Source organism: Chrysemys picta, chromosome 2 (genome assembly GCF_011386835.1).
Source record: "Chrysemys picta bellii isolate R12L10 chromosome 2, ASM1138683v2, whole genome shotgun sequence".
Taxonomy (NCBI): Eukaryota; Metazoa; Chordata; order Testudines; family Emydidae; genus Chrysemys; species Chrysemys picta.
The window spans coordinates 120726648-120752779 of record NC_088792.1 but is presented as its reverse complement, the minus strand read 5'-3'; the positions used below and the strand labels follow the sequence as shown (position 1 = coordinate 120752779).

General features: G+C 43.0%; 1 protein-coding gene across 2 annotated transcripts in view; it reads left to right on the top strand.

The window, feature by feature from the left end:
• The window catches only part of TMEFF1 (transmembrane protein with EGF like and two follistatin like domains 1), a 209828-nt gene that overhangs the window by 116609 nt on the left and 67087 nt on the right, over nt 1-26132 (top strand). For both annotated transcript variants that reach the window (XM_005296567.4, XM_024106196.3), the window contains exons 2-4: nt 5737-5846; nt 10559-10688; nt 25261-25287. In XM_005296567.4, coding sequence (XP_005296624.2) covers nt 5737-5846; nt 10559-10688; nt 25261-25287 — 267 coding nt within the window. The remainder of the gene's footprint in view (nt 1-5736; nt 5847-10558; nt 10689-25260; nt 25288-26132) is intronic.

The window sequence follows — 26132 nt, the reverse complement described above, 5'->3', positions numbered from 1 at the left end:
TTGGAAACTGCCTCTGGGGAATACTCCTCCATTAAGGGGGTTCCCACGTGAGGACTGAACATCATAGGGGGGCACAGAAAGTAAACATGAGTTAGTGCATCATTGGGACTTCTCTGGCTGATGCCATAGGCCAAGTAGGCCCCTAAATGATCCCAGATTACAGGGAGCCCAACGCAGGAATGGAGGAACTCAGATTTGGAGCCCATATATATTTAGTTTCTCTAACTCCTAAAAATAAGTTGTTATCACTATAATTTATCCATGTGATCATTCATTTTGCAAATCATATTATCTGAAATGTATTATCATTAAAAGGTGCAATCTTCTGTTGGGCATGACATCACCATTTCCTCTTAATTAATTTTAATCATTTGTTCATTTTCATGGGATAGATCTTTATGGGGAGAAAGAAATGACCATTTCCTTCAGAAGCAAATTGCAAGCATACTAAACTGAAAAGCTGCAATGTTCTCTCACATTAACTCAGATCCTACAGTGAAGCAATCACATCTGATTAATGTTATTGTGACCAGGTGCTGGGATGGACTATACTCAGAATGCCTCACTCAGGGCAGTCTGTGAGAAATAGGGCAAACAATCCCCAAAACTGGTGGTTTAGTCTATAATTAGATTCATCAAACCAGTAACAAAAGAGCTTCTGTAGTACTACACTGGTAAACCAGAAGCCACATATAGACCCCTGTAGGGATTCTAGCCTTTGACTCCCATCCAGACGAACAGGTCTAATATAGTGAGAGGTTACTGAAAACCCAAGTCACCATATGTGAGGTTCTGCTAATCCCAAAGGATCAGATACTTACTCCAGGTCAATATGTATTTCAGATCTTACCCAAATAGTACACTGTCAACCAATCCTTAGTAACTAACTAAAGATATATTAATAAAAGAAAAGAAGAGAGTTATAAATGGTTAATAGATCATATACATACATATGATTGCAAAGTCCTTATATCAGGTTTGTAGCAGTGATGGAGTAGGCTGCTGGCTTGTAAAGTGTCTCTGGTAATTTCCAGGAGATTGGAAGTTGCTCAGTCCATAGTTCAAGATGCCCCTTTTAGTTGTAAATCCACAGTCCAGAGAATTGGAGCAGGAAAGAGGCAAAATTGAGGTGTTTCAGGAGTGTTTTATATCCTTGGCCATGTGCATGAAAATTTACTGTCCCAAACAAAGCCCTCAGTCCATTTGTATGAAAAGTTACTGGCCCAAGATGGAGTCCAGGGTCACATGAGCATATCACATGTTCTTACATGGTTTGCTGAATCACAGGGAGTGGCCACTGGCTTCTCGCTGCCTGAGGCATCCATAGGAAGACCTACTGGGTGGGATGCGTTTCTTCAATGAGCCATTGTGAGACTGGAGTGTCCTTAATGGGCCATCAACACATAGTTGGCTAGCCCTGGTGTAAATCTATGTGTCACCCAAGAACAAAACATATTTAAGATTCAGGTACATAGCAAATATTCATAACTTCCAATATAAAGATAATACATGCATATGAACAAGATAATCATACTTAGCAAACCATAACTTTTCCATTGACATCTTACATGATACACTTTGTAAAAGATTTATGGAAATTGTGTAACAGTGGTAACAACAGTGATATAAATGGTCACCTTTCTTATACACAGCATCACAGTTATCATTTGAGAACACATATGGTGACCTGGCTAGGCTAGGCTATGCTAACTATGAGGCGAGGTAGAGACAAACCAAAACAAAGGTGATAATTTTAAAATTTTAAAACTTTATAAGGGAAAACACCAAAATTGTGTCTGGAGCATAAATAATATAAAATATTACCAAAGACTTACTATTTATAATAATAAACTATACATTACCATCTCATTAACCTTTGTGAGCTTGTACATGCTGTGTGGTTAGTACCACATACATTGTTATTAACAAGAATAAAAGAGATTACTTTACAATACAGTGTCACTTCAGAAAAGAATCTACTTTTCCTCTCCGTGGCTGTAAGTACAGCTGCACTCTTGCTGTCCTCTTCTTTGCTTTCTCCAGCTTGAAGTGCTTCTTCGATTCAGCGTTCCTGTGGCTGTCCCTCTTTTCAACGAGTTTATCCACAAGTGGGGTTTATTCACCTAGTGGCCCTCACTTGTCCATTAGGCGCCTATGAACTGTGTTCAGTCAATACATGTTCACACAATCACTCTCTCTCTCTGTTCATGTCTTTTAGGTCCTTTGTGGGTGGGCTTCTTGTTGATTGCTTCCAGGATCTGTTTACATCTAACACAGCTTTTTCATCAATTTCTTTTTTCACCAATTATATTTCCTTTCAGTTTTTTCCCTGGATACTCTCTCTCTGGTAAGTCTGTAGATTTGATTTCCCTCTTCTTCCCTTCTCTAAGAGCATCTGCTCATGTACGCAGGTCTGGTTTTTTCCTGCTTCTCCTGATCTGAAACCTTTCCTATTTTCCTCCTTCTCACTTCCTAGTCCTCTGCTTTTATTCTCCTGTTCTTCTCTTATTTTATCCCTTCCCCCTACCCAGGCTCCAGTTCATCTGTTAGCTCCACATTTCCATCCTCCTCCTTCTCTCTAACAGCTTTTTCTGACTGCCCCTTCGGGTGGATTCCAAGTCCCCTCCCCAGTTCGAGCTGCGCTCTCCTTGGACGTCTCTCTCCCCAGGACAGCATTCTGTGCTGCTGCATCACAACTGAAGCAGGTGCTAGTGTCAGGGTGCAGGTTACTACACATGCACATTGTTGGTGTGGCAACCAGGATAGTTAACTAGCACATTAAAATCTTCATTTATATCTTCAAGAATGATAGATTATAATCCATATTTATTTTTTCAGTCACTTTTCATGTTTATCTAATTTGGGGGTGCCAATGGTGCTTCATCATTCAGCTAATAATATCGAGGTCTGACACAGCTCTTTTGTCTGTAGATCTCAAAGCACTTTACAGAAGATGATATGTATAATTATCTCCATATTACAGATGGGGAAGCTAGAGGAAAGAGAGGTAGAATGACTTGCCCCAGGTCACCCCGCAGGTCAGTGCTAGTGCCAGGTGTAGAGTATAGATCTCCTTGCTCCAAGCCCAGGGCCCAACCTATTGGCTCATGCTGCCCCCTAGAGTAACATCACTGTAGTGTGCACTAGGTATGTGCACAGTTCCACACCACCTACCTTAGAAAGTCTGGCAATATGTTTTTCATTCTTAAACTGGTATCAAAGGATGATGGAAGCATGTTCTATATATGTTTTCTATTGGATTTCCACTACCAATGTCATCAGTGACGACATCGCCTGTTGTTTTATATATTGTCTGTCTCTGTGGTGCCTGAGTACTGACATTTTAGCAGGTTTAGCAAGATTGCCACCAGCATTGGCCTGTAAATGATGATCATAACTATTTTGTTTTTAACTTTCATCTACATTTCACAGCTCCTGAATAGTGAGAAGTTCTTCTTTCCTTTAACTTCTGCTTTTATTCAGCCCGTCCCCCTGAATAGTTGTCTTCTAATTATCAAAAGTGGTAAAGCAAGTTCTGAAAAACATAGGTGTAAACGGATCTGTGTTTGTGGTTTGTACTATTGTAGAGCTCTGTAGGTCTCTAACACAAACCTAGCCCAAAGCATGAAAGTTCCTTTTCCTTTTAAAGGAATGTTTTCAAGTTAAACTAGTGGTGGGCAACCTGCGACCCATCAGGGTAATCTGATTGTGGGCGCGAGATATTTTGCTGATATTGACTGTCCGCAGGCACAGCCGCCCGCAGCTCCCAGTGGCCGCGGTTTGCCGTTCCCGGCCAATGGGAGCTGTGGGAAGCAGCACGGGCCACAGGGACGTGCTGGCCGCCGTTTCGCACAGCTCCCATTGTCTGGGAACGGTGAACCGCGGCCACTGGGAGCTGCAGGCGACCATGCCTGCAGACGGTCAATGTCAGCAAACTGTCTCGTGGCCCGCAATCAGATTATCCTGATGGGCCGCATGCGGCTCACGGGCCACAAGTTGCCCACCACTGCGTTAAACTGTTAGAGTGGGATTTTTAAAAGCACACAGTGCTGGTATCACTCTGCTTCCACTGAAGTCAATGGTATAACTCCCATTGTCTTCAGTAAAAAGAAGAACAGGAGGACTTGTGGCACCTTAGAGACTAACAAATTTATTAGAGCATAAGCTTTCGTGGACTACAGCCCACTTCTTCGGATGCATATAGAATGGAACATATAAAGAAGTGGGCTGTAGTCCACGAAAGCTTATGCTCTAATAAATTTGTTAGTCTCTAAGGTGCCACAAGTCCTCCTGTTCTTCTTTTTGCGGATACAGACTAACACGGCTGCTACTCTGAAACCTTTCATTGTCTTCAGTGAGAGTTAAGCACTGAGCTCTTTAAGTAATCCCACCCTTACTTTTCATTGTTCTCTCTTCTGCATGCTCATGTTTATGTGTGGGGTTAATAATATTCAAATCCCCCCTTAAAGCTCTTCTTTGATGTGATGCCTACAAAAAACTTGACAACAGTTAGGCAGCTGGTGCGCTGAGACCACTGCCTATGAGGCTGATCAGTATTGTTTCTTTGTGCTCCCCAATTCTGTCTGTCTGTTGCTCAGTCTGTTGTCTCTTGTCTTAGGCTTTGTCTCCACTACCTTGCTTTTAGCGACACGGCTGTGCTGCCACATCCCCCACAAGTGGCAGTGGCTTTGTCGGCAGGAGAGCACTCCTGCCAGTAAAGCGCTCTTCACACTGGCGCTTTTCGTCGGTAAAACTTTTGTCATTTGGGGGTGTGGTTTTTTAACACCCCTGAATGACAAAAGTTTTGCCGAGGAAGTTCCAGTGTAGACAAAGGTCTTAGGGTATGCCTACTCTGCAACGTGAAGGTGTGATTGTAGCAGGGGTAGGCCTACCTGTCTTAGCTTTGATCTAGCTAGCATGGGTGCTAATAGCAGTGTAGAATGGGTGGCCTGGGCTAGCAAGCTGAGTAGGGCTTGAACTCTGATTGCTAGCCCATGCTGAACCCCATGCCACTATGTCTACACTGTGACTCTTGCCCACGCCAGCTAGACTAAAGCTAACATGGATACTCTTATCCCTGCTACAATCACGCCTTCACTTTGCAGGGTAAACACTTTGTTCTGTTATTGTACAGCACCTAGCACAGCAGGGTCCTGGTCCATGACTGAGGCTCCTAGGTGCTACCATAATACTAATCAATCAATAATAATAATATTGTACATATTTATAATGTTTTCAATCTGAAGGATCACAGTGTGGCTTGCCTCCTGGGCTGGAAGGCAGGAAAGATGTTTTCTAGATTCTAGCCCCCACTAAAATCCACAGCATGGCTCCTCCTTCAGGCTTTGTGACAAGAAAAGCAGAAGGGGCAGAGGGGACATGGTCTATCTATTTGTGTGTGTATATTGACTCCTGCTATTATCTGCTGGGGAATGGGCCATTTGTGTATTGGGGAGAGCACTGCTAGTGAGAATATGGAAGACAATAACTGTTTTGGCAGTGTATGTGTGCCCCTGTTCTGGAGCTGTTTGTGTGGTGAGGCAGAATGTAGCTGTACATACAGTGCCAATGGAACAGCTCTACCTCTGGTTGCCAGTTGGCACACAGCATATGGAACAAGAGTATCGACTTTTTAAAAAATATCTGCGTGGGAAAATTACTGGTTTAAAGATGAAGCTGACATTATTATACCAAAAAATAAATCACTACATTATCCATCTTTTTTCCCTTTTACAGAATTAAATGTAAGGGAGTCTGATGTAAGAGTGTGTGATGAATCATCATGTAAATATGGGGGAGTGTGTAAAGAAGATGGAGATGGCTTGAAATGTGCATGTCAGTTTCAGGTAAGGACTTTGCACTTTTGTATCTACTGTGATTTGAAATATTGGGCTATTTATAGGAACACTGAGAAGTGTGTTAATTTTAAAGTTTCAGCTACCTAAATATTTATGTAATCTGATGAGACATGTTCTCTAGATTCTAAATATATGTACTGGGACAGGTTGTGAATCACCCTGACAGAGAGTTAGAGGGACTATGCTCCCAGCCAACTCCCCAGCACAGCTTCATTAGGACATTCTGCAGCGTGGGGCTAAGGGTGGGTAGGAGAGCAGGTGTCGTACATCTGATGTTCACGAGGGAGGGAGAGAATATGTGTATCCTCCCCAAACTTATAGCACTGACTCTGAGGATAGAATGAATTTTCTGAGATCATACAAATAAATCCATTAGTTATCTTAGGAATTAAATGAATTAAAAAATAGTTCCTTTAAGACATTCATCACCCTGCATCAAACCCTTTTTTGGCCCTAATGATCCTAACAGAATAACACAGACTTGCCAAACTTACCATATAGTTAAAACACATCAAAACCTTCAGCACAGGCTACATCTGAACAATTTTTAAAGCATTATTGTTCATTTTTCCCTGTTATTCTCCATAACTAAAAGTTACTCCCTTAGCAAAGGATAATGTTCGATTCAGAGAATTCTACCAAGAACTGCCCTCTTTCAAAAAGGATACCGTCTCCTACTGTTCTGAATGAGGGTAAAGCTACAGGTCGCCCTTATCAAATATGCCCATCAAAACTACCTTTCTTCAAATCAGGTTTCTTAGTAAACTTGTGCCTTGTCTCTATGGCCAGCTTTGTAGCACCGGAATCTAAAATGATTGCAAGATACTCAGGTTTCTTTAGCTTTCTAAATTCTTGGATACAGAGTGCTAAATTATTTTCAAACTGCTAAATCAGGAGCCATCCTATGACTAGTTGGCATTGTTGCCAAATTTCACAATTTTATTGTAAGGCTCATATTTTGGTGTTTTTCTAAAAAAAACCCAGCTCCTGGAGTCGTGAGAATCTCAGCTTTCATTTTTTTAAAGTATGCTTCTAGCCATAATAGTCATAGGGGAAAAAACTTTAAAATGTAACCGGAGTATCCTTTGAAGGTTTGAAAACCAGAAAGCAAATGACAAGAACACAACATTTATTACTTTTAAAAATATGATGATTTTAAAGACAATCTCACGATATTTGGGGGTGCCTGATTCATGATTTTTGAATCAATAAATCACACAGTCACTGGTTATTCTGTCTTATCTTATTTCTGTTTACAATGTTCAGAGTGTTAGAACATTTTGTATTTTTGTTGGTGCACATTTCTACCTCCTCAGCTTAACTTAAAAGTTGCTATTAGCACACAGGAATTTACAAGCAGTAAAATCGGTTTCCACCAAAAGAAGGAAACAGAATGAGGGATTCAAGAGAAAATGCCCCTTGCTAAAATATGTGTATTTTTCATATGTAACAAAAAGGTTGAATACTTGTTTTAAGTGCAAAACTCAACTCAACCTTAATTAAGGAGCTTCAACTGGCACCTCCAAAATATCCCAAATTAAAGACTTATTAAAATAACAACCACACAGAACCAGCTTGACAGTGTCCCTTCAGCTGTTCTGCATATAAATTGAAAAGTCGTGCCTGGCAAGAGAAATAGATAATAAAAATTTCAGTGAATATTCCAGGGATGTTGCAGTTTTTCAAAGATCTGTTCTATCTTGGCAGTTTCGTAACTAAAGAAACTAGGGTCTGGCTTAGCTAGCTGAAAATGTCCCTATTGGAGAACAGTTCTCAGCTGGTGTAAAGCTGATGGAGGTGGATCCACTTTGTTCACCCCTTGTCCACCCCCTCCGCTCCCCGCATCAGAGATGTTCTGGATGACGAATGGGATACTGTTAAACAGAGCAGCTACAAAGCTGCTTTAAATAATGGCAGGCACAGATCTTCCCTCATATTCAGGGAGCTGTAACCAAGTCCCAGACACCCCCCGCTCTCCTTGCTGAGTTGAGCTCCTCCACATGAGAGATTCTTTCCCTGAATGTATAGGAATAACCAGTGACCAACATCCCAGTCTTGTTTCTTCTTAGGTTTTTAAACCTTAAGGAGTTTAAGTACTAATGGATCATCATAACATTTCCTCTTAGAAGCGCTTTTGGAAATGACTTGCTGTCAAATATAAGGATGTCATTGAAACAAACGTAACATCATTGAAGGAAGAGCGCCAGGGGATTTAGTCCATCTATGAACAAATCTTTCTTTCTTTCTTTCTTTCTTTCTTTCTTTCTTTCTTTCTTTCTTTCTTTCTTTCTTTCACCACATCTATTGAGTTTAGGTGATATTTTGACGTTTAAAACTCCAGAATTACATTTGCAAATGAGGTTGCGTGCAAGTAGCTAGGGGATTCTCCAGTGCTCTCCCTGCAGTGACCTTGCACATTTTAATGATGTCCTGACATTCAGCAGCTGTAAACATTAAAAGGATAGTTTTGGTTTTGTGCTCACTAGGGGAGAATGTGTTCGCTACACTTTTGATAAAGATGTTTCAGTGTTTGATCCTTGCAGAGCAATTTACAGGCTATTTTGCAGGATTTCAATAAAATAAAAATGATTGACATTTATGTCATCCAATGTTCCCAAAGCATTAAAAACACAAACAAACTATAAAGCAGGCATCACTTCACATATCACTGAAATGTAGCGGAAACTGGTAGCTTTTAAATAGCACACAGCAACATCTAGATTGAACGTGGGGAATACACATAGGCATTGGAAAATATAGTTCTCCAAAAAACTTCTCCCATTCCAGCAATGACTCGCCCTGGCCCTGCTTAGTATGAGATCTGACAGGTTCACAGGCCAAGGCTGCTCAATAAATTAAAAGAACCACAGAGATGCTATGAGCACTTTTCAGAGCAGTAATGTGAGTTGCTTCTGTGTGTGGAGTTTATTACATTTTTGGTTACTTTTGATTGGGTGACAGGGAAGGAAGAATAATTTCCTTTAAAATTAACTTTAAAAATGAAATATTTTGATTGCTTGTATGCCAAAAGTGATTTTGATAAACAAGTATACACATTTGAAAAATAAACAAACAACTGCAGTGTCAAAGAAGTTGATCCAGACATCAGAGCATTTTGGGGGCTTGTCTAAACATAAAATTTATACCAGTACAACCTTGTGTGCAGACACTCTAGCATCAGTTTAGCTAAATCAGTTTAGCATCACACCTGCAGTTAAACAGATGCAATGTCTGTGAGTAGACCAGGCCTTAGTCCCTGTTTTTCCTTGTGGTACTATGGATCAGAAAGTGGTGTACTATGAGAGTTGGATCAAACCCTAAATAGTTATTGGGAGTTTTTTCATTGATTTTGGGAGTGGGCTGGTATTTCTTTCCCTGGGTATTTGGAAGGTGGAGTGGTTACAGTATGTTTTCTACGTTATTTTTATGTACACTGGGTACAGGAGACATTTACTCCATCTTTGTTAGGATGGGACAGCTCTTACTAAAATACTATGCCAAAGCCTTTCATGGTGGGCATTGATTTATTTAATGCAGTGTTTCCCAAACTTGGGACGCCGCTTGTGTAGGGAAAGCCCTTGGCGGGCCGGGCCGGTTTGTTTACCTGCCGCGTCCGCAGGTCCGGCCGATCGCGGCTCCCACTGGAGGGACATACTGGCCGCCGCTTCCAGCAACTCCCATTGGCCTGGAGCGGTGAACGCCGGCCAGTGAGAGCCGCGATCAGCCAGAACCTGTGGACGCGGCAGGTAACCAAACCTGCCCAGCCCTCCAGGGGCTTTCCCTACACAAGCGGCGTCCCAAGTTTGGGAAACACTGATTTAATATATTGTCCTTTCTTTTTTTTAAATGGACCTATCACAATATCGTTTGATATTTAACAGGGATCGGCAACCTTTGGCACACTGCCGCAGTTTACCGTTCCGGGCCAATGGAGGCTGCGGGAAGCGGCGTGGGCTGAGGGATGTGCTGGCTGCCGCTTCCCGCAGCCCCTATTGGCCTGGAACGGTGAACCATGGCCAGTGGGAGCTGCGATTGGCCGAACCTGTGGACGCTGCAGGTAAACAAACTATCCTGGCCCGCCAGCGGATTTCCCTGATGGGCCATGTGCCAAAGGTTGCTGATTCCTGATATATAACAACAATATAAAAGTATTATGACAGATGTTGACTAAACTAAAAAATCACATACTAAATAGGAGTATGAATATTCAGGGGATGGGATTTTTGCTATCTTCCTTGAAAGACAATTCCATAGTCTAAATCTTGCAGTCAGGAAATCTTCCCTGATGTTCACCTTAATTTTTTCTTTGCTCAATTTCATTTCATTACTCCTAATTATACATTCTTGTTTTACCTTAAAGGACTTTTCTCCCTTCTTGGTGTTTTTACCCTTCAAATACTTGTAGATGATTATTGTATTCCCCTTAGTCATTATACAGCCTCGCTAGACATATTTAATTATTTTAATCTTTCCTGCTAAATTAATCCCTGCAGCCTATACAGAGAGACTATCATTCCCATGGCCCATGAAAGGATATTTGAAGTCATTCTTAACCAAACAGAATGATGATTTACTGTTAACAAGCAGTCTGACAGTTTACCTTTCTGCATGACTATTTTCCTATATGTTCATGTGTATTGTATTAAAGATTATTCATGTGTGATTGCATGACTGAATTTATTTGATACTTTCTTTTTTAGTGTCATACAAATTACATTCCTGTTTGTGGATCAAATGGAGACACTTACCAAAATGAATGCTTCCTCAGGAGAGCTGCTTGCAAACATCAGAAAGAGATAACAGTGGTAGCAAGAGGACCTTGTTATTCTGGTATGTAAGATATGATTGTGCAACATTAATAAATAAGGTTGTGTCTTTTTTATTAAAGTGCTTTTCATTTTTTTCATGCTCTTTGTAGAATTAATTTTCAAAAAATGCAGAAATCTCAGATGACCTTTAATTATGAAACATTGTCACCAGCAGATACAGGGTTTCTTCTGTATGTTAGCCAATCCAAACATTTTTTCTTTTTAAATATTTTTAACCTAGGAAACAATTGGTGAATGCTTTTGATGCAAAAGAAAAATCTTGATTATCACCTAATGTTAGTCATTTCTTCATGACTCATGTCTTGGGTGTACAGAGTTAAAACTATGTTCAGCAAAGGGATCCACCCAGCACATCCTACAGCTGCAGAGAGCCACACTGAATGTAATGGAGCTCTTTGGCATGTTCCTAGGCAGGTCCATTTGCAGGATCTTGTCACATATTTACAAACAACCACATGTATTGTGGCAAGGCAGTGGCTAATACAACCTTCTAGCAAATGGAAAGAAACTAAAAGCTTTGTTGTAATCTATTCAGGGGAGAGACCCAACTGTATAGATTTACTATCTAGAGTAAAAGGTGACTCTTCTCTAACCCTTTAGCAGTGCAGAATATGAGCGTATCTTCTTGTTTCCTCTTTCCCTTTACTCCTTTCTGGAACAAAATTTGGATTGGTTCAGTAGTTTTGGACTCTCCCTTTAGAAGCAGAAACCTCTCTGGGAGCAAACAGCTTCTGAGTTCAGGTTCCAGTTCGGTGTCTCCATGAACAGGAGGTGATGGTGGTTTTGGATTAGGCTATTTTAGGGAGCAGGTAAATCTATTTATTGTAGATTCATGGGCACCTCTTGTTCCTTTTCCCAAACCTACCCACCCTCTATTTTCATGGCTTTTCTACATCAAACTGATAGCTTTATTTTCTAGCACTATAATATTATAGTGATTTAAAATCAAAGAAAACCATATGGAAGAATTCTAGCCAAAGGCTTGAACACAAGAAAACTTCATTGTTAGAGCTTTCTTGAACCTATGTGCAGATTTCAGTCTCTGAGGCCAGTTCACTGGGATACACACAGGTGGCTGGCTTCCTCAAAACTGGCCATCTCAGCAGATTTCAGTGAATGATTAATGCACCAAAATCTAATTTTGGTGGACTCATCTGGCCTATATCTGGTCCATGGGAGGTTTTCACAGACATTCACGTCTAAAGAAATAATTGGACTTCATTATCACTGGCTTGCACATGGCCAAACTGTAAAAGTCCAAGAGCTTTCCAATCTAACACCTCATTAGTCTCTTCAGTTCTGCTATGGATACACCAGTAACCAGAGAAAGCAGGTTTCTTTGGAGGAAACTTATTTGTGGTGTGATCCAGTGCCTTTTTCATCTCATTTAGGGGAGTAAACCATGCATAAATGTTCAAGGTCTCCAAGTGTGAAGACTTGATATAGAATTGTGATAAAGCTTTGTCTTGACTAGAATATATTGAAATGGAGGAAACCCCACCTCTGGATGGAGCTAAGGAAGTGAAATCTTAAATGGCAGCCAAAGACCAGGCAGAGATACTGGACCTTGAAGCCAAACTACAATGAAACAAGAGAAGATGCTTTTATGGTCCAGTCACTTTCTCTTCCCAACCTCTAGTGTTCTTTATAGGTAACCATCAATGCTGCCTTTATTTCACTCAAGGAAAACTACCTGATTCTCTGAAACAAAAGTAAAATTCTCCCCCACAACCCCATACCCTACTTAGAATCTGCAGCCTTTAAATAGAGAGGTGGAGGAAGAGGACTTAGAACACTGAAGCAAATCCAGTGAAGTGTTTAGGCCCTAAGAGGATCAAGTCATATGGGGTTTGTCCCAGGGCTGTGCCAAGCTAAAAGTACTCTCATCTTCAGATCTCTGGTTGCTAATCACCACTTCACTTAGCTATATGTCTCAATGCTCTGGGGAGATTCCTTCTTTCCATTTCCTTTTTCTCAAAGATCTACACAAAAAGAAGGGAATTCAGGACATGAAGTATCACTTTATAACAATCATCATAGTAGCTGAAGACATGTTTTGAGACACATTGGACCAAAATATACAGAATATACGCTTGACCCTAAGGGCTTGATTCTGGCTTCACACCAGTTTTACACTAGTATAATTCCATTGACTTCAGTGGAGTTACTCCTGATTTACACCAGTATAACTGAGATCATAGCCAGGCCCTAAGTGTCTGCTTTTTTCCATTAAATCCTGGATCATAACACCATAAATTCCTTCCTCTGGGGCTCATCCTGTTCACCTGGAGTACTTACCCTGTGATCTTAAGTAATTGTAGATGAAAGTTTTTGTGCTCTTGATCTGCATGATGCATACAGTCAGAAACAGACTCTTCAAATTACATCAAAATAAATACAACATATGCACATTAATTTTCAACTAGCCCACCAGAATTTGCTGTGATAATTCTTTTTGTTCTGAGATGCCATTAGGAGTTCAGAGCTCTGCCTGGCTGCAGCCAATCAAATGTTCACCAACTTCATGGTGGTCCTAGCTTCAGTCCTTTGAAGGAAAGGCCCATTCATCCACGCACACTTCGACAATTGTTAAAACTACTGTAGGATTGCATTAGATAGGATCCATTAAACTGGGGCCATTGATTCCTGGAAACAGGAATTGTGGGGGGAGAGGGGGAGAAAGGGAGGTGATGAAGGGAGGTAAACCAACCTTGCTCTAGCTTCTTTTCAGGAGCTGGTTTATTTGGGGACCTATTCAATACTCGGCATCCTGGAGCAGAGGGCGCAGGTGTCTGTTCTGATGCAGGTTTTTATGGCCTGGACGGGTCTCAACGTGTTGGGATCTGTGACAGCTTGCATCAATGTGGTTCTCTAGCTGCAGGTTCACATGAATCCTATGGTGTTCCAGCTGCTCAGCCTCAGGTCATCACATTTGTGGCTGTACACATCTGGGGCAATAATATATTTGAGATTCACCTTTCACAAACCCCAGGCCTTATACTAGCTCTCAGTTAGCGATTACAGGGTGGCAAGATACACTGGTTACTAGGCTGGAATTCTTTCAGTACAGTAACTCCTCACTTAAAGTCGTCCCAGTTAACGTTGTTTTATTGTTACGTTGCTGATTAATTAGGGAACGTGCTCGTTTAAAGTTGTGCAATGCTCCCTTCTAACGTCGTTTGGCAGCAGCCTGCTTTGTCCATTGCTTGCAGGAAGAGCAGCCTGTTGCAGCTAGCTGGTGGGGGCTTAGAACCAGGGTGGACCGGCAGCGCCCCCATCAGCTCCCCTCTCCCCTAAGTTCCCTGTGCAGCACCTGCCCAGCAGGCTAGCAATTGCTGGCAGTTCAGCTGTCCCGCCCCCCACTGCCATGTGCTGCTCCTGCCCTCTGCCTTGGAGCTGCTCCCTGAGCCTCCTGCTTGCTTTGCGGGGGGAAGGAAAAAGGGGGGCTAATGACAGGTGGCCCCCTCCCCCCTGCTCCTACACCTCGCTTACCCCTTCTTCTCCATATAAAGCAGAGTGGGACACGGAAGGAGAAAGACAGAGAAAGCCTGGGGCAGCAGCTGCTGTCTCAACTTCCTGATCCACTTAAAAAGACAATGCATTTAAGAGTGGGTCAGCTTACTTAAAGGGGCAGTGTGCATCTCTCTCTCTCTCTCCCACACACAAGGTGTGTGTCTGTCTCTGTCTGCTATGCTATCTCCCCTCCCCTCCATTCCTGCTGCCTTATAGAGGCTGCATTAACAACATTAACACCAACGTGTTAACCCTTGAGGGCTCAGCCGAGTGCTAGTTCATCATTTAGCACAGGGGTTCTTAAACTGGGGGTTGGGAGCCCTCAGGGGGTCACGAGATTATTACCTGGGGGGGTTGTGAGCTGGCAGCCTCTACCCCAAACCCTGCTTTGCCTCCAGCATTTATAATGGTGTTAAATATATTTAAAAGTATTTTTAATTTATATGGGGGGGGGGTCGCACTCAGAGGCTTTCTGTGTGAAAGGGTTCACCAGTACAAAAGTTTGAGAACCACTGATTTAGCAGCAAGGCATTCCCTGGGAAATATCCCACCCTCTTCCACCCTCTAACTTCACCACCTCAACCAAGCTTCACAATCATCATAGCTGTGAACAGTGTTAAATGGTTTGTTTAAAACGTATACTGTGTGTATATATATAATATATAGTTTTTTGTCTGGTGAAAAAAATTTCCCTGGAACCTAACCCCCCCATTTACATTAATTCTTATGGGGAAATTGGATTCGTTTAACATCGTTTCGCTTAAAGTCGCATTTTTTCAGGAACATTACAATGTTAAGTGAGGAGTTACTGTAATTGCTGTCTAGGGACTATTTTATTATTATAGTATGAGATTTTTAAGTCTTTTAATACTCTAAGAACAGGGCAATTCTCATTTGTAGGGGACTATTTCCATCTAAAACTATATCACAGAATTGGAAAAGACTGCATAGCATGTTTGGTCGGGCTATTAATATTTATTTCTTGTTTGGTAACGTTTTAATTAATAGCTCAAGCCAGGTTTGCAAGGTCATCAGTAACTTAGCCATCAATGTATTAGTAATAGACTGGCTTGCTTTGCACAGGATGCATGGTAAATAAACCCTGTAATACATGGTAGGCTTTTTGAATTCAGAGATTCCCAAATACACAGAATTAGAAAATAATAAGTCTGGGGTGGCATTGGTATAACCAAAATGTAGGACTTCAGACTAAAAGTTATGTTTTAGGGAATGATAATATTATGTGTAACTGAGGGCTTTGAGTGATTGCAAGTGGAACAGCATTCCTCAACTCTACAAGCAAATTTTAATATAAAAGGCCCAAAATTTCCAAACATGCAGCTCTACAGAGCTATTTAGCACCCATCGCTCCCACTGTAGTTAATGGGAATTGTGGATGTTCAGCATCTATGAAAAATCAGACCACTTTGTTCAGGTGTCTAAATAGAGGTTTAGGTACCTAAATATAGGCACCCATGTTTGAAAATTTGGGGTAAACTAAAGAAACGAGTTAAGCCCAGGTTAGCACACACTTTACATAATACCTCAGTCTGAAATTTAAGTGCTGATTTAACAAATCTGTTTTTATAAACTCTCCTGCTGCTGTGAAATTCCACGGTTGGATTACCACTCCCCAAAATCCATATTTGTTCATGAAGGTGAAATTCACCCAGGTGCACTGACACAAGTCCCTCTATGCCATTTAAACCTACTCCATGCCATTTGGGGATTTCCCTGGGCCAGGAGGATTCCTGATCTGCCTAGTTAAGCCAACTGTGATGCTGGTACCAAGCAGATGGAACGGGGACAGGAATTGCCCTAGGTGCTTACAATGTTGAGAAATAGTCACAAAGCTTTTAGTTTGCTTCCTGTCTCTCTGGTAGGAGGACATTACTCACTTTCTGATTTGCATTTTATGGGTCATGAAGAAATCAAACCAGTAAATAAGAAATGAATGTTCATGATTTATTTTAATTTATGTGTTCCTATTAATCAGCACTGCATGTGTAGATTGTTGCCAAGATTTTGACGTCTGCCAGATTTGTATTATATGCCCATCAACATTAATCAAGCACAGTGACCTATAACTGATATTTTTATATAATGTACTCTTCAATTCACAGCTCTCAGAGGATAATATTTATTGGAAAAATCAGTCTACTTCTTTTACTGGGACTTCTAAACTGAAAAAATAGCATGCTATTTGCATAATTAAAAGCAAATAATATAGCTCTATTAAATATATATCGTATTTTTTCAGTTTGTTTTATCTCTTTATGACACACTGCGCTGCAGTGAAGAATGACTCTCCTAAGACATCTTTTAATTTAAACTGGTGTTCTTCAGTTTGAAGTAAACAAACTCTTATTATGAATCCTGACTTCACCGGTTTTTACAATTTGTGGGGGTTTTTTCTGTAGGTGATTCACAATGAGTGTAATTAGAAGTACATATATGAAAAGAACTCCTTATGCACCTCTACCCAGATATAACGCGACCCGATATAACACAAATTCGGATATAACGTGGTAAAGCAGTGCTCCGGGGGGCTGGGGCTGTGCGCTCAGGCGGATCAAAGCAAGTTCGATATAAGGCGGTTTCACCTATAAGGCGGTAAGATTTTTTGGCTCCCGAGGACAGCGTTATATCGGGGTAGAGGTGTATCTGGTTTTCTCCTTACCAAACCAAAAAAACAGCCTGGAAAATTCAGCCTGCTAGTTAAATTCTTATAAGCATCAAATACTGGAAATAACATTAAAAAATCCCTTGTAAGAAGGCCAAATTGTTCCATCCAGCCTGTGAGGAAGATTTGCTCCAATGCAATGTCCCATTTTTATCATTAAGAAATAAATGGTTTGAGGGTAAACAATGGATGCTAGCATTTAATCTTCTGACCATCTCTACTACTTTTCACAATCTATAATTAAGCGAAAAAAGCTGCTACAAGACACAAATTTGGATCAAATGATTGCAAAACTTTTCTAGGAATGCGTGCCACAGTGGACATTCGTGAGATGTAGACTTACAAGCCAAAGGTTAAAACCCTATTTTAGGCAGCTGGAGTCCCCACAGCTGCTGGCAATTAGGCTTGTAAGCATTCCTCTCAGAAATCTCCTGCTGGCATATCAAAATTAAGGGTAATTGCCAGCAGGCAGCACTGCTCCTGGAGGGTGGGGACACAGCAGGAAGGGGATTGAGTGTTATTGCTGGGAGTTTGAGAAGACTAAATTGGCATACTTCTTAACAAACTTATTTCGTGTCCTGTTAACTGAGCAAACCTCACTCTGCTGACAGAGTAGCCGGAAGTTGAAGCTTTTTTGTTATTTGTACTAGAGCTGTGAGAGTGACCAACCTTTCTGTTCAGTAGCCAAACAAAAAATGTAAAAATTATTTTTGGATCAACCTGAAATGAATTTTTTGGAAATTTTTTGCAAACCAAAAAAGTTCTAGGGGAAAAAATCATTTCAGCTCATTTTGTTTGACCCAAAATAAAACATTTCATTTTCTGTTCAAGGTTTTTTTATTTTTTACAAAAATTAATAAAATGGAAGTAAAATTCAAAATTAAAAGTTGTTCTGGATCAAAAAGAGGACACTTTGCATTTTGAAAACATTAAAATAAAACATTTAGACTATTTTTGGGGAAAAAAATTTTTGGGTGGGGGGAGGTTGAATTAGACACAAATTCACAAAATGTTTCCATCAATCTGAAACTGCATTTTTCAGGGGAAAAAAACAAGTTTTGTCCTAAAAAGTATTGCCCAGCTGTTGTTTGCACTGTGGCTGCGCAAGCCTTCATTTGTGTGGCGGAATGAATTGAATTGTGTAGTTTTCTTTTCCTTTCTAAAACACCAGTCCCTATGCTGATGACTGCTCTGACACTTAAGTATTAGGGAGTAGCCATGTTAGTCTGTATCCACAAAAACAACAAGGAGTCTGGTGGCACCTTAAAGACTAACAAATGTATTTGGGCATAAGCTTTCATGGGTAAAAAACTTCACTTCTTCAGATGCATCTTCAGGTGCTCTGACACTCTTGGTATTATGTGGAACTGTGATGCTTCCAAAGGGTAAAAGGTGGAATTGCAGAGTTGTGACACAGCTAAAGAAAAAGTTAAAGGCCCTTGTTGAGTGCTGTGACAGATGGGCAATTCTAGTTGCTGGTGAGTAAACAGGAGCTCCAGGGATAGAGGATCCTGATGTTTGATGTCAAACTCTCCATAACTGGACCCAAATTCAACCTGGAGACATTTCTCCTGGCCTGGAGTGAGTTGCAGAAGGCGTGCATTGCTCAATATACACTGGGCTATTCAGTTAGTTCCATGTTGTCTGGAAAAGCCCAGGTGAAATATAGGCAGCCACTGGGAATTGTGGGTGACTTGCAGAAAGCATCCAGTCTTGATCTCTTTCACCTTCGGCCTTATTGAGGGGATCTATCAAAAACATTTCCAGGAACTTAACTGCCATTGAACATAAAACCTGGATGATGCTGACCATTTTATGGCAGACTACATAGGAAAGGCTGAGTACTGGCCAGCACATGAAGGTAGCAAGCACAAGCTAGTGGAAAAGATTTTAGTTTTGCCTCCAAACAGTTTATGGGAGAAACCAGTGATCTCTACAACTGGGACATACTTTTACTGTCCCTACTCTTTTTGATCATTTGAGAGGTTCCCCTTTTGTCTATGTGGTTCCTCTTATTACAGCTGTTCTGTGGAGACCATGCTGATAAATCCTGACTTGGTTGAAGACATGTGGAAAGAACAGGGCTCCACTGATACTAATCAAGCGCCAACAGCCCCTTCCCCCACATCCCTCTCTGATGGACACAGGTGCTGGTAGATGCACTAAGCTTGCACCTATTCCTCTGTGACTTGGGCATTTGCCACCTTTGCTTATGTGGGTCCAGAAATTCCTGACACAAAACCATTACACGCATGGAGCTGTTTAAATCATTCACATGGCAGATCGTTGGGCAGGGGCTGGGAGAGACCAATGGGCCCCAGGGGACTGGGAAACTTAAGGGAATTCAACAATGGTGAAAAACTGGCACAGTCCCCGCCCCCTCCCACAGCGCGAGGCTGCTAACCCCATTAGTGGTGCACATAGAACTGAGATGCGCTAGCCTGGTGAGTTAGCTGCTCCTCTGGTGGCTGCTCAGTGTGGGCCTCCATCCCAGTGGGGTTGTGGTTCCGTAGCCCCTCGGCCTTCACCTGCCCTCAGGACACACACGAGCCTGAGGCCAAAGTGCTCACAACAGGACCAGTCTAGCTGTGTCTGTCACACGCCTTTCCCTCAGACTCAAGCACACCCACGCCCACAACTAGAGCAGCACAGTCCTTCCTCCCTCCACAGAACCCCTCCTCCACCAACATCCAAAATGGGGCTGCTCCCACTCACTCCATCCACCCCTCCCTCTGTCACTTGCTCCCCCCACCCTCACTCATTTTCACTAGGCTGGGGCAGTGGATTGGAGTGCAGGGGTGGGGGGAGGGCTCCGGCTGGGGGTGCGGGCTCTGATATGGGGCCAGGGATGAAGGATATGGGGTGCAGGAGGGGGCTCCAGGCTGGGGCTGAGAAGTTCGGACTGCGGGAGGGGACTCTGGACTGGGGCAGAAGGTTGGGGTGCAGGGGGGTGAGGGCTCTGGCTGGGGGTGCGGGCTCTGGGATGGTACTGGGGATGAGGGGTTTGGGGTGCAGGAGGGTGCTCCAGGCTGGGATCAATGGGTTCGGCGGGTGGGAGGGGATCAGGGCTGGGGCAGGGGGTTGGGGCACAGAAGGCAGTCAGGGTGCAGGCTCCGTGCAGCACTTACCTCAGGCAGCTCCCAGAAGCAGTGGCATGTTCCCCAACCAGCTCCTACGCGGAAGCGCAGCCTGCCAGCTCTGCGTGCTACCCCGTCCACAGGCACTGCCCCCACAGCTTCCATTGGCTGCGGTTCCCAGCCAATGGGAGCTACAGAGCCGGCACTTGGGGTAGGGGCAGCATGCTGAGCCCCCTGGCTGCCCCTATGCCTAGGAGCTGCTGGAGGGGGGACATGCCACTGCTTCTGGGAGCCATGCGGAGCCATGGCAGGCAAGGAGCCTGCCTTAGCCCCGCTGTGCTGCCAACTGGACTTTTAACGGCCCGGACAGCAGCCGCCAGGGTCCCTTTTCGACTGGGCGTTCCAGTCAAAAATTGGACACCTGGCAACCCTATCCTGGGTTCCTCACAGCTGTCATGAAAGCGTCTGGCTTCTTGGCCCTCTAGGCCATTGATCCTCCAGGACTTGGCTACTTGCATGTAGGTGCCATCTGCCAGCTAATTACAATATGTTGAGTTTGCAGTAAAGATTGTTCCTTTGCTTAGGAAAACTTGGCCCAGGCTCAGAAACAAGAACACTATCCCTCCATGCTTCAGCATGGTTGTCCTGAGGACAAGTGCTCTAATACAGCTCCCAGATATTTCAGATATTTAAATCTGAAGTGTCATGCCATTGTAACTGTGGCGGTCCTGACCCAAATGGGAATCATGAGGGTCGCGGTGTTGCTACCCTTACATGTGCGTAGCTGCTGGTGGCAGCGCTGCCTTCAGAGCTGGGCACCCGGCCAGCAGCTGCCGGTCTTTGGCTGCCCAGTTCTGAAGGCAATGCAGGAAGTAAAAGTGGCAATACCGCAACACCCTCTACAATAGCCAGATTTCACGAGAAAGGCCAGATTTCATAGTCCCTGACACATTTTTCACGGCCTTGAATTTGGTAGGGCTCTACTTATGAGCATTAAAAACTGGGTTGACAAACTGATCATGCCTGACCAACCTGATTGCCTTCTATGATGAGATAACTGGCTCTATGGATATGGGGAAAGCGGTGGATGTGATATATCTTGACTTTAGCAAAGCTTTTGATATGGTCTCCTACAGTATTCTTGACAGCAAGTTAAAAAAGTATGGATGAATGGACTATAAGGTGGATAGAAAACTGGCTAGATTGTTGGGCTCAACAGGTAGTGATCAACGGCTCGATGTCTAGTTGACAGCCGGTAGCAGTCGGAGTGCCCCAGGGGTCGGTCCTGGGGCTGGTTTTGTTCAACATCTTTATCAATGATCTGGATGGTGGGATGGATTGCACCCTCAGCAAGTTCGTAGATGACACTAAGCTGAGGGGAGAGGTAGATATGCTGGAGGGTCCAGAGTGACCTAGACAAATAGGAGGATTGGGCCAAAAGAAATCTCATGAGGTTCAACAAGGACAAGTGCAGAGTCCTGCACTTAGGAAGGAAGAATCCCATGAACCGCTACAGGCTGGGGACCGACTGGCTAAGCAGCAGTTCTGCAGAAAAGGACCTGGGGATTACAGTGGACGAGAAGCTGGATATGAGTCAGCAGTGTGTCCTCGTTGCCAAGAAGGCTAACGGCATATTGGGCTGTATTAGTAGGAGTATTGTCAGCAGATCGAGGGAAGTGATTATTCCCCTCTATTCAGCACTGGTGAGACCACACCTGGAGTATTGCATCCAGTTTTGGTCCCCTCCCCCCACAGAAGGGAGTGGACAAATTGGAGAGAGTCCAGCGCAGAGCAACAAAAATGATTAGGGGCCTGGAGCACATGACTTACAAGGAGAGGCTGAGGGAACTGGGGTTATTTAGTCTGTAGAAGAGAAGAATGAGGGGGGATTTGATAGCAGCCTTCATGACTACATGAAGGGGGGTTCCAAAGAGGATGGAGCTAGGCTGCTCTCAGTGGTGGCAGATGACAGAACAAGGAACAATGGTCTCAAGTTGCATTGGTGAGGTCTAGGTTGGATATTAGGAAACACTATTTCACTAGGAGAGTGGTGAAGCACTGGAATGGGTTACCTAGGGAGGTGGTGGAATCTCCATCCTTAGGGGTTTTTAAGGCCTGGCTTGAGAAAGCCTTGGCTGGGATGATTTAGTTGGTGTTGGTTCTGCTTTGAGCAGGGGGTTGGACTAGATGACCTCCTGAGGTCTCTTCCAACCCTATATTCTATGATTCTATGAAAGGCAGAAACTGATCTACCCTATCATCCTTCCAAAATTCTTGAGGGTAAGAGACAATCTGTTTTGTCTCTGAGCCTCAGGCACATAATCACACTAATTTGGAGTCACTACAGATGGAAGAGGAGTTTTCATCCCCCCAGACTGAGAAGCAGAATCTAATCAGTAGCTTTTAACACAGTCTCCAAGAACCAACCACACTGAGACCAGCTCTAGAGCATGGATACCTTCCAGAAAATGCCAAGGAGCTATTGTTTAATTTATAATATTCCTATTGCATCTCTGTAGATACACTAATCAAATTCATAATACACATATGAAACAGTTACCTTAAAACCTCCCACTCCACAACCCTCACAAGTTAAAAAAGAAAACCCCCACCTTACTCAACTCATCCCCCCTGGAATGGCCTACATAAATAAATGAACCTTGCAGTGTAGCCTGAAAAATAAGCAAATTTGGGATTTGTCAGACCAAACAGTAAAGCTGGAATTCCAAAGATGGGAACTTGCCAATGAAAACACTCTGAGACAGATCCTCTGCTGATGTAAATTGATTTCAAAGGATGTACACCAGCTGAGGATCAAAACTTCTCTGCATGCAGCCAGAGTGAAATCCCAAAGAATGGAGTCTTCCTCCCCCTGTCCACAGCATGCTAGCGGAGTTTCTACTGCAGCCTCTAGGCTGGCGTATCCTTCTCAGCAGCACATCCCAGCCTCCATGTAAGGGTGTCCCAGAGGTCTTGTCTGGTGTATTCACAAGGTAATGGAACCATTATGTCCCCACACCTCCCCTGCCTCGAAGCGCACCTACATGGTTGTTTAAATGAAGCCCCAGAGAGTACAGGGGGATGTTTGAATACTTTCCAGGGAGTTTCAACGTCCTGTTCACATGCAGCAGACTTCTAGAGTGCTGCTGCTTGGGGGCTTTCTCTGCCTGGGGCAGGCACTGGGGAATGAGGGTTTGAAATAATTGTATAGATTATGAAAAGTAGCTGCTGTAACACTGGAAGAATTGCAACTGGAATAATTCCGATTTCTTCAGTCTTAAACATTTGTTCGTTTGACAGATTTTAGCAGCTTTTATGTCACAGGTACAGAATCAGCTCATCACACAATTTCACAATCTCAAGGACGCCTACGGGTTTAGCTCATGTATGCAGATGATGCCACCTTCAAATTTGTTAATCAAGCAATGCTGCACCATATGTCGCATTGTCTGTTCAATGGTGCAACTGTTAAACATTACACAAGGGCTGTCTGCTTTTCAGGAAATTGGGTCATTATTGATGTCAAGAAAATACCAGACAGACATTTTCCTTATGTTATCTTATTAGTTTATTTAAACAATGAGACTCCAGCATGAGACTTGGCATAATAGTATGGAATTAAGAAGGGAAATTGTAGGTTGAATAGCAGGAAAATCTCCATTCCTGACAACAGCTCCTGTGGTAAGAGGTTATTTTTAATGTGTGGTAGTGACCTAGTCCCATATAATTTCACCCTGTAATTCTTGCATTGGAAGAAACAATTCTTAGAAATATAGCAAATTAGAAAAAGAATTTAACAAGCTGGGAGTCTTGCCCACATGCTCAGAGTTTAGCTGATCACCATTTTTGGGGTCGGGAAGGAATTTTCCTCCAGGGCAGATTGGCAGAGGCCCTGGGGGGTTTTCGCCTTTCTCTTCAGGGTGGGGCACAGGTCACTTGCTGGAGGATTCTCTGCACCTTGAAGTCTTTAAACCATGATTTGAGGACTTCAACAGCTCAGACATAGGTTAGGGGTTTATTACAGGAGTGGGTGGATGAGATTCTGTGGCCTGCGTTGTGCAGGAGGTCAGACTAGACGATCATAATGGTCCCTTCTGACCTTAAAGTCTATGAGTCTATGAGTTTTCTGGCTTGAACTATGAGTTCCTCCCAGGAAGTAAGAACCCCCCTTGGGTCTGGGTGTATAGAATTAAATAGGGCTAACTCACCTGCCTACTTTATCCCCTGAGCAAGTATGCAGGGGGAGGTGGGAAATGAATGGAGTTCTGGCTCTACTCCCCTCCTCACCTTCTGGAGTGGCTGAGCCAGTTGGTCAATTTACTGTGGGTATAGGCCAGCTGTAAATTTCTCTCCTCTTCCCCTTCCCTTCCCCAGAAGGAGTAAGGAAATAGCAGAGGATTGGTGGCTCAGAAGTGTATGTCTGAAGGCAATGTGTCTTCATGGCAGTATAAGCTCACGGTATAACTTGAGTGTTGGCCATAATCAAACTCCTGTCCACACACAAAAATCTGTATCTTGAGTTAAGTGGTACTTTAAATTCAACCTGACTGGTCTGTTGAGGGTATGCGTTGAAGCTTGAGTGCTGCTGATGCAGGAGCCAGTAATGAAGTGGGATGCAGCTACAGGCCACAGTTTGAGTTAGCACAACTCATCAGCTGCTCATCCAATCACTTTGTGTTACTAATCAAATCACTGGTCAGCTCCAGTGTTGTTTCACAGTGTGGCCACTTCAGTTGGAGGCTAGTTAACACCAAGCTAGTATAGGTAAGTCGAGCAAACTCTGCAATAAAGACATACCGAGTCACAATGACTCCTGAGGCCACTTCTGGAGTCATGCAATTTATGCACCATCCCTAGCCTAGGGCTGTGTTTAAAGTAAAAATGTAGCCGCTGTTAAATAGATTACAATCAAATTGTAAATTATTAGGCAGTTTTTGTTTAACAACTTGGAATCTTTTATAATTTAAAAAGGACTTAAAAGCAATAAGAGAAACAAGCTAGGTGAAATGATGTATTTTATTGAACCAACTTCTGTCAGTGATGCAGCAATGTTTTTCAGCAACACATACAAAAAACACTGCTGCTCTTAGAGCAAATTTACCTTGACAGGTAGGGAAAAGAGTGTATGATAAGACTGGACAAATTCTAATAGTGATGCCTGATATGATGGGAGACATTGTTATTATACTTGGCTCCTGATGTGTAATATTTGTATAATGTTTTTGCAATGACAGTTCTTGAATGAAGAGCTATTCCTGGGACAATGTTGTGATTTTTTCCCCCTTTTATTTCCTTATCAGATAATGGTTCTGGATCAGGAGAAGGGGGTAAGTACACAGTCACAATTGCACTTGTTTTCTGTTGTAGTACATTTTTGTGTGTACTTAAGTCTGTTTTAGTTAAAGGAACACTCTTTCATGTAAATTATGAAAAAAAAAATTTTAAATTCTTTCAGCATGAAAAACTCATTGTGGTGTTAGTAATACATCAAGGCCATTCTATGGCAGTTTGTACCTATCCCACGATGACTTGCACAAACTGTTGCATAATATCTATTTGCACCCAATCACATTTTTGGATCATTCCATTGCCTGCTTTGAACAGTTCTGCCCTGCCTGGGAGAAAGTACGTTTCATGAGGAGCTAGATGAGTCTGCAAAGTTTGTTATAGGCAAGTTATAGAGTTACAATGGTGCTTCTCTAACATAGGCCAGGTCTTAATTACAGCTGACCTAGAGCAGATTTGAACCAATGCTCTTGGGAGAAAAATCCCCTAAAGCAGTGATTCTCAAAGCCAGTCCGCCACTTGTTCAGGGAAAGCCCCTGGCGGGCTGGGCTGGTTTGTTTACCTGCCGCATCCGAAGGTTCATTGATCGCGGCTCCCACTGGACGCAGTTCACCGCTCCAGGCCAATGGGGGCTGTGGGAAGCGGCGCGGGCTAAGGGATGTGGTGCCCATCCTTCCCGCAGCCCCCATTGTCCTGGAGCAGCTGAACCTGCGGACGCAGCAGGTAAACAAACCAGCCCGGCCCGCCAGGGGCTTTCCCTGAACAAGCAGCGGACCAGCTCTGAGAACCACTGCCCTAAAGCATCCAGCACCCCATGTTGTTTACTATTTCAAAATATCTTTAATTACATTAAAAGTTGCTATTGTGGAAAATGATTATTTACTTT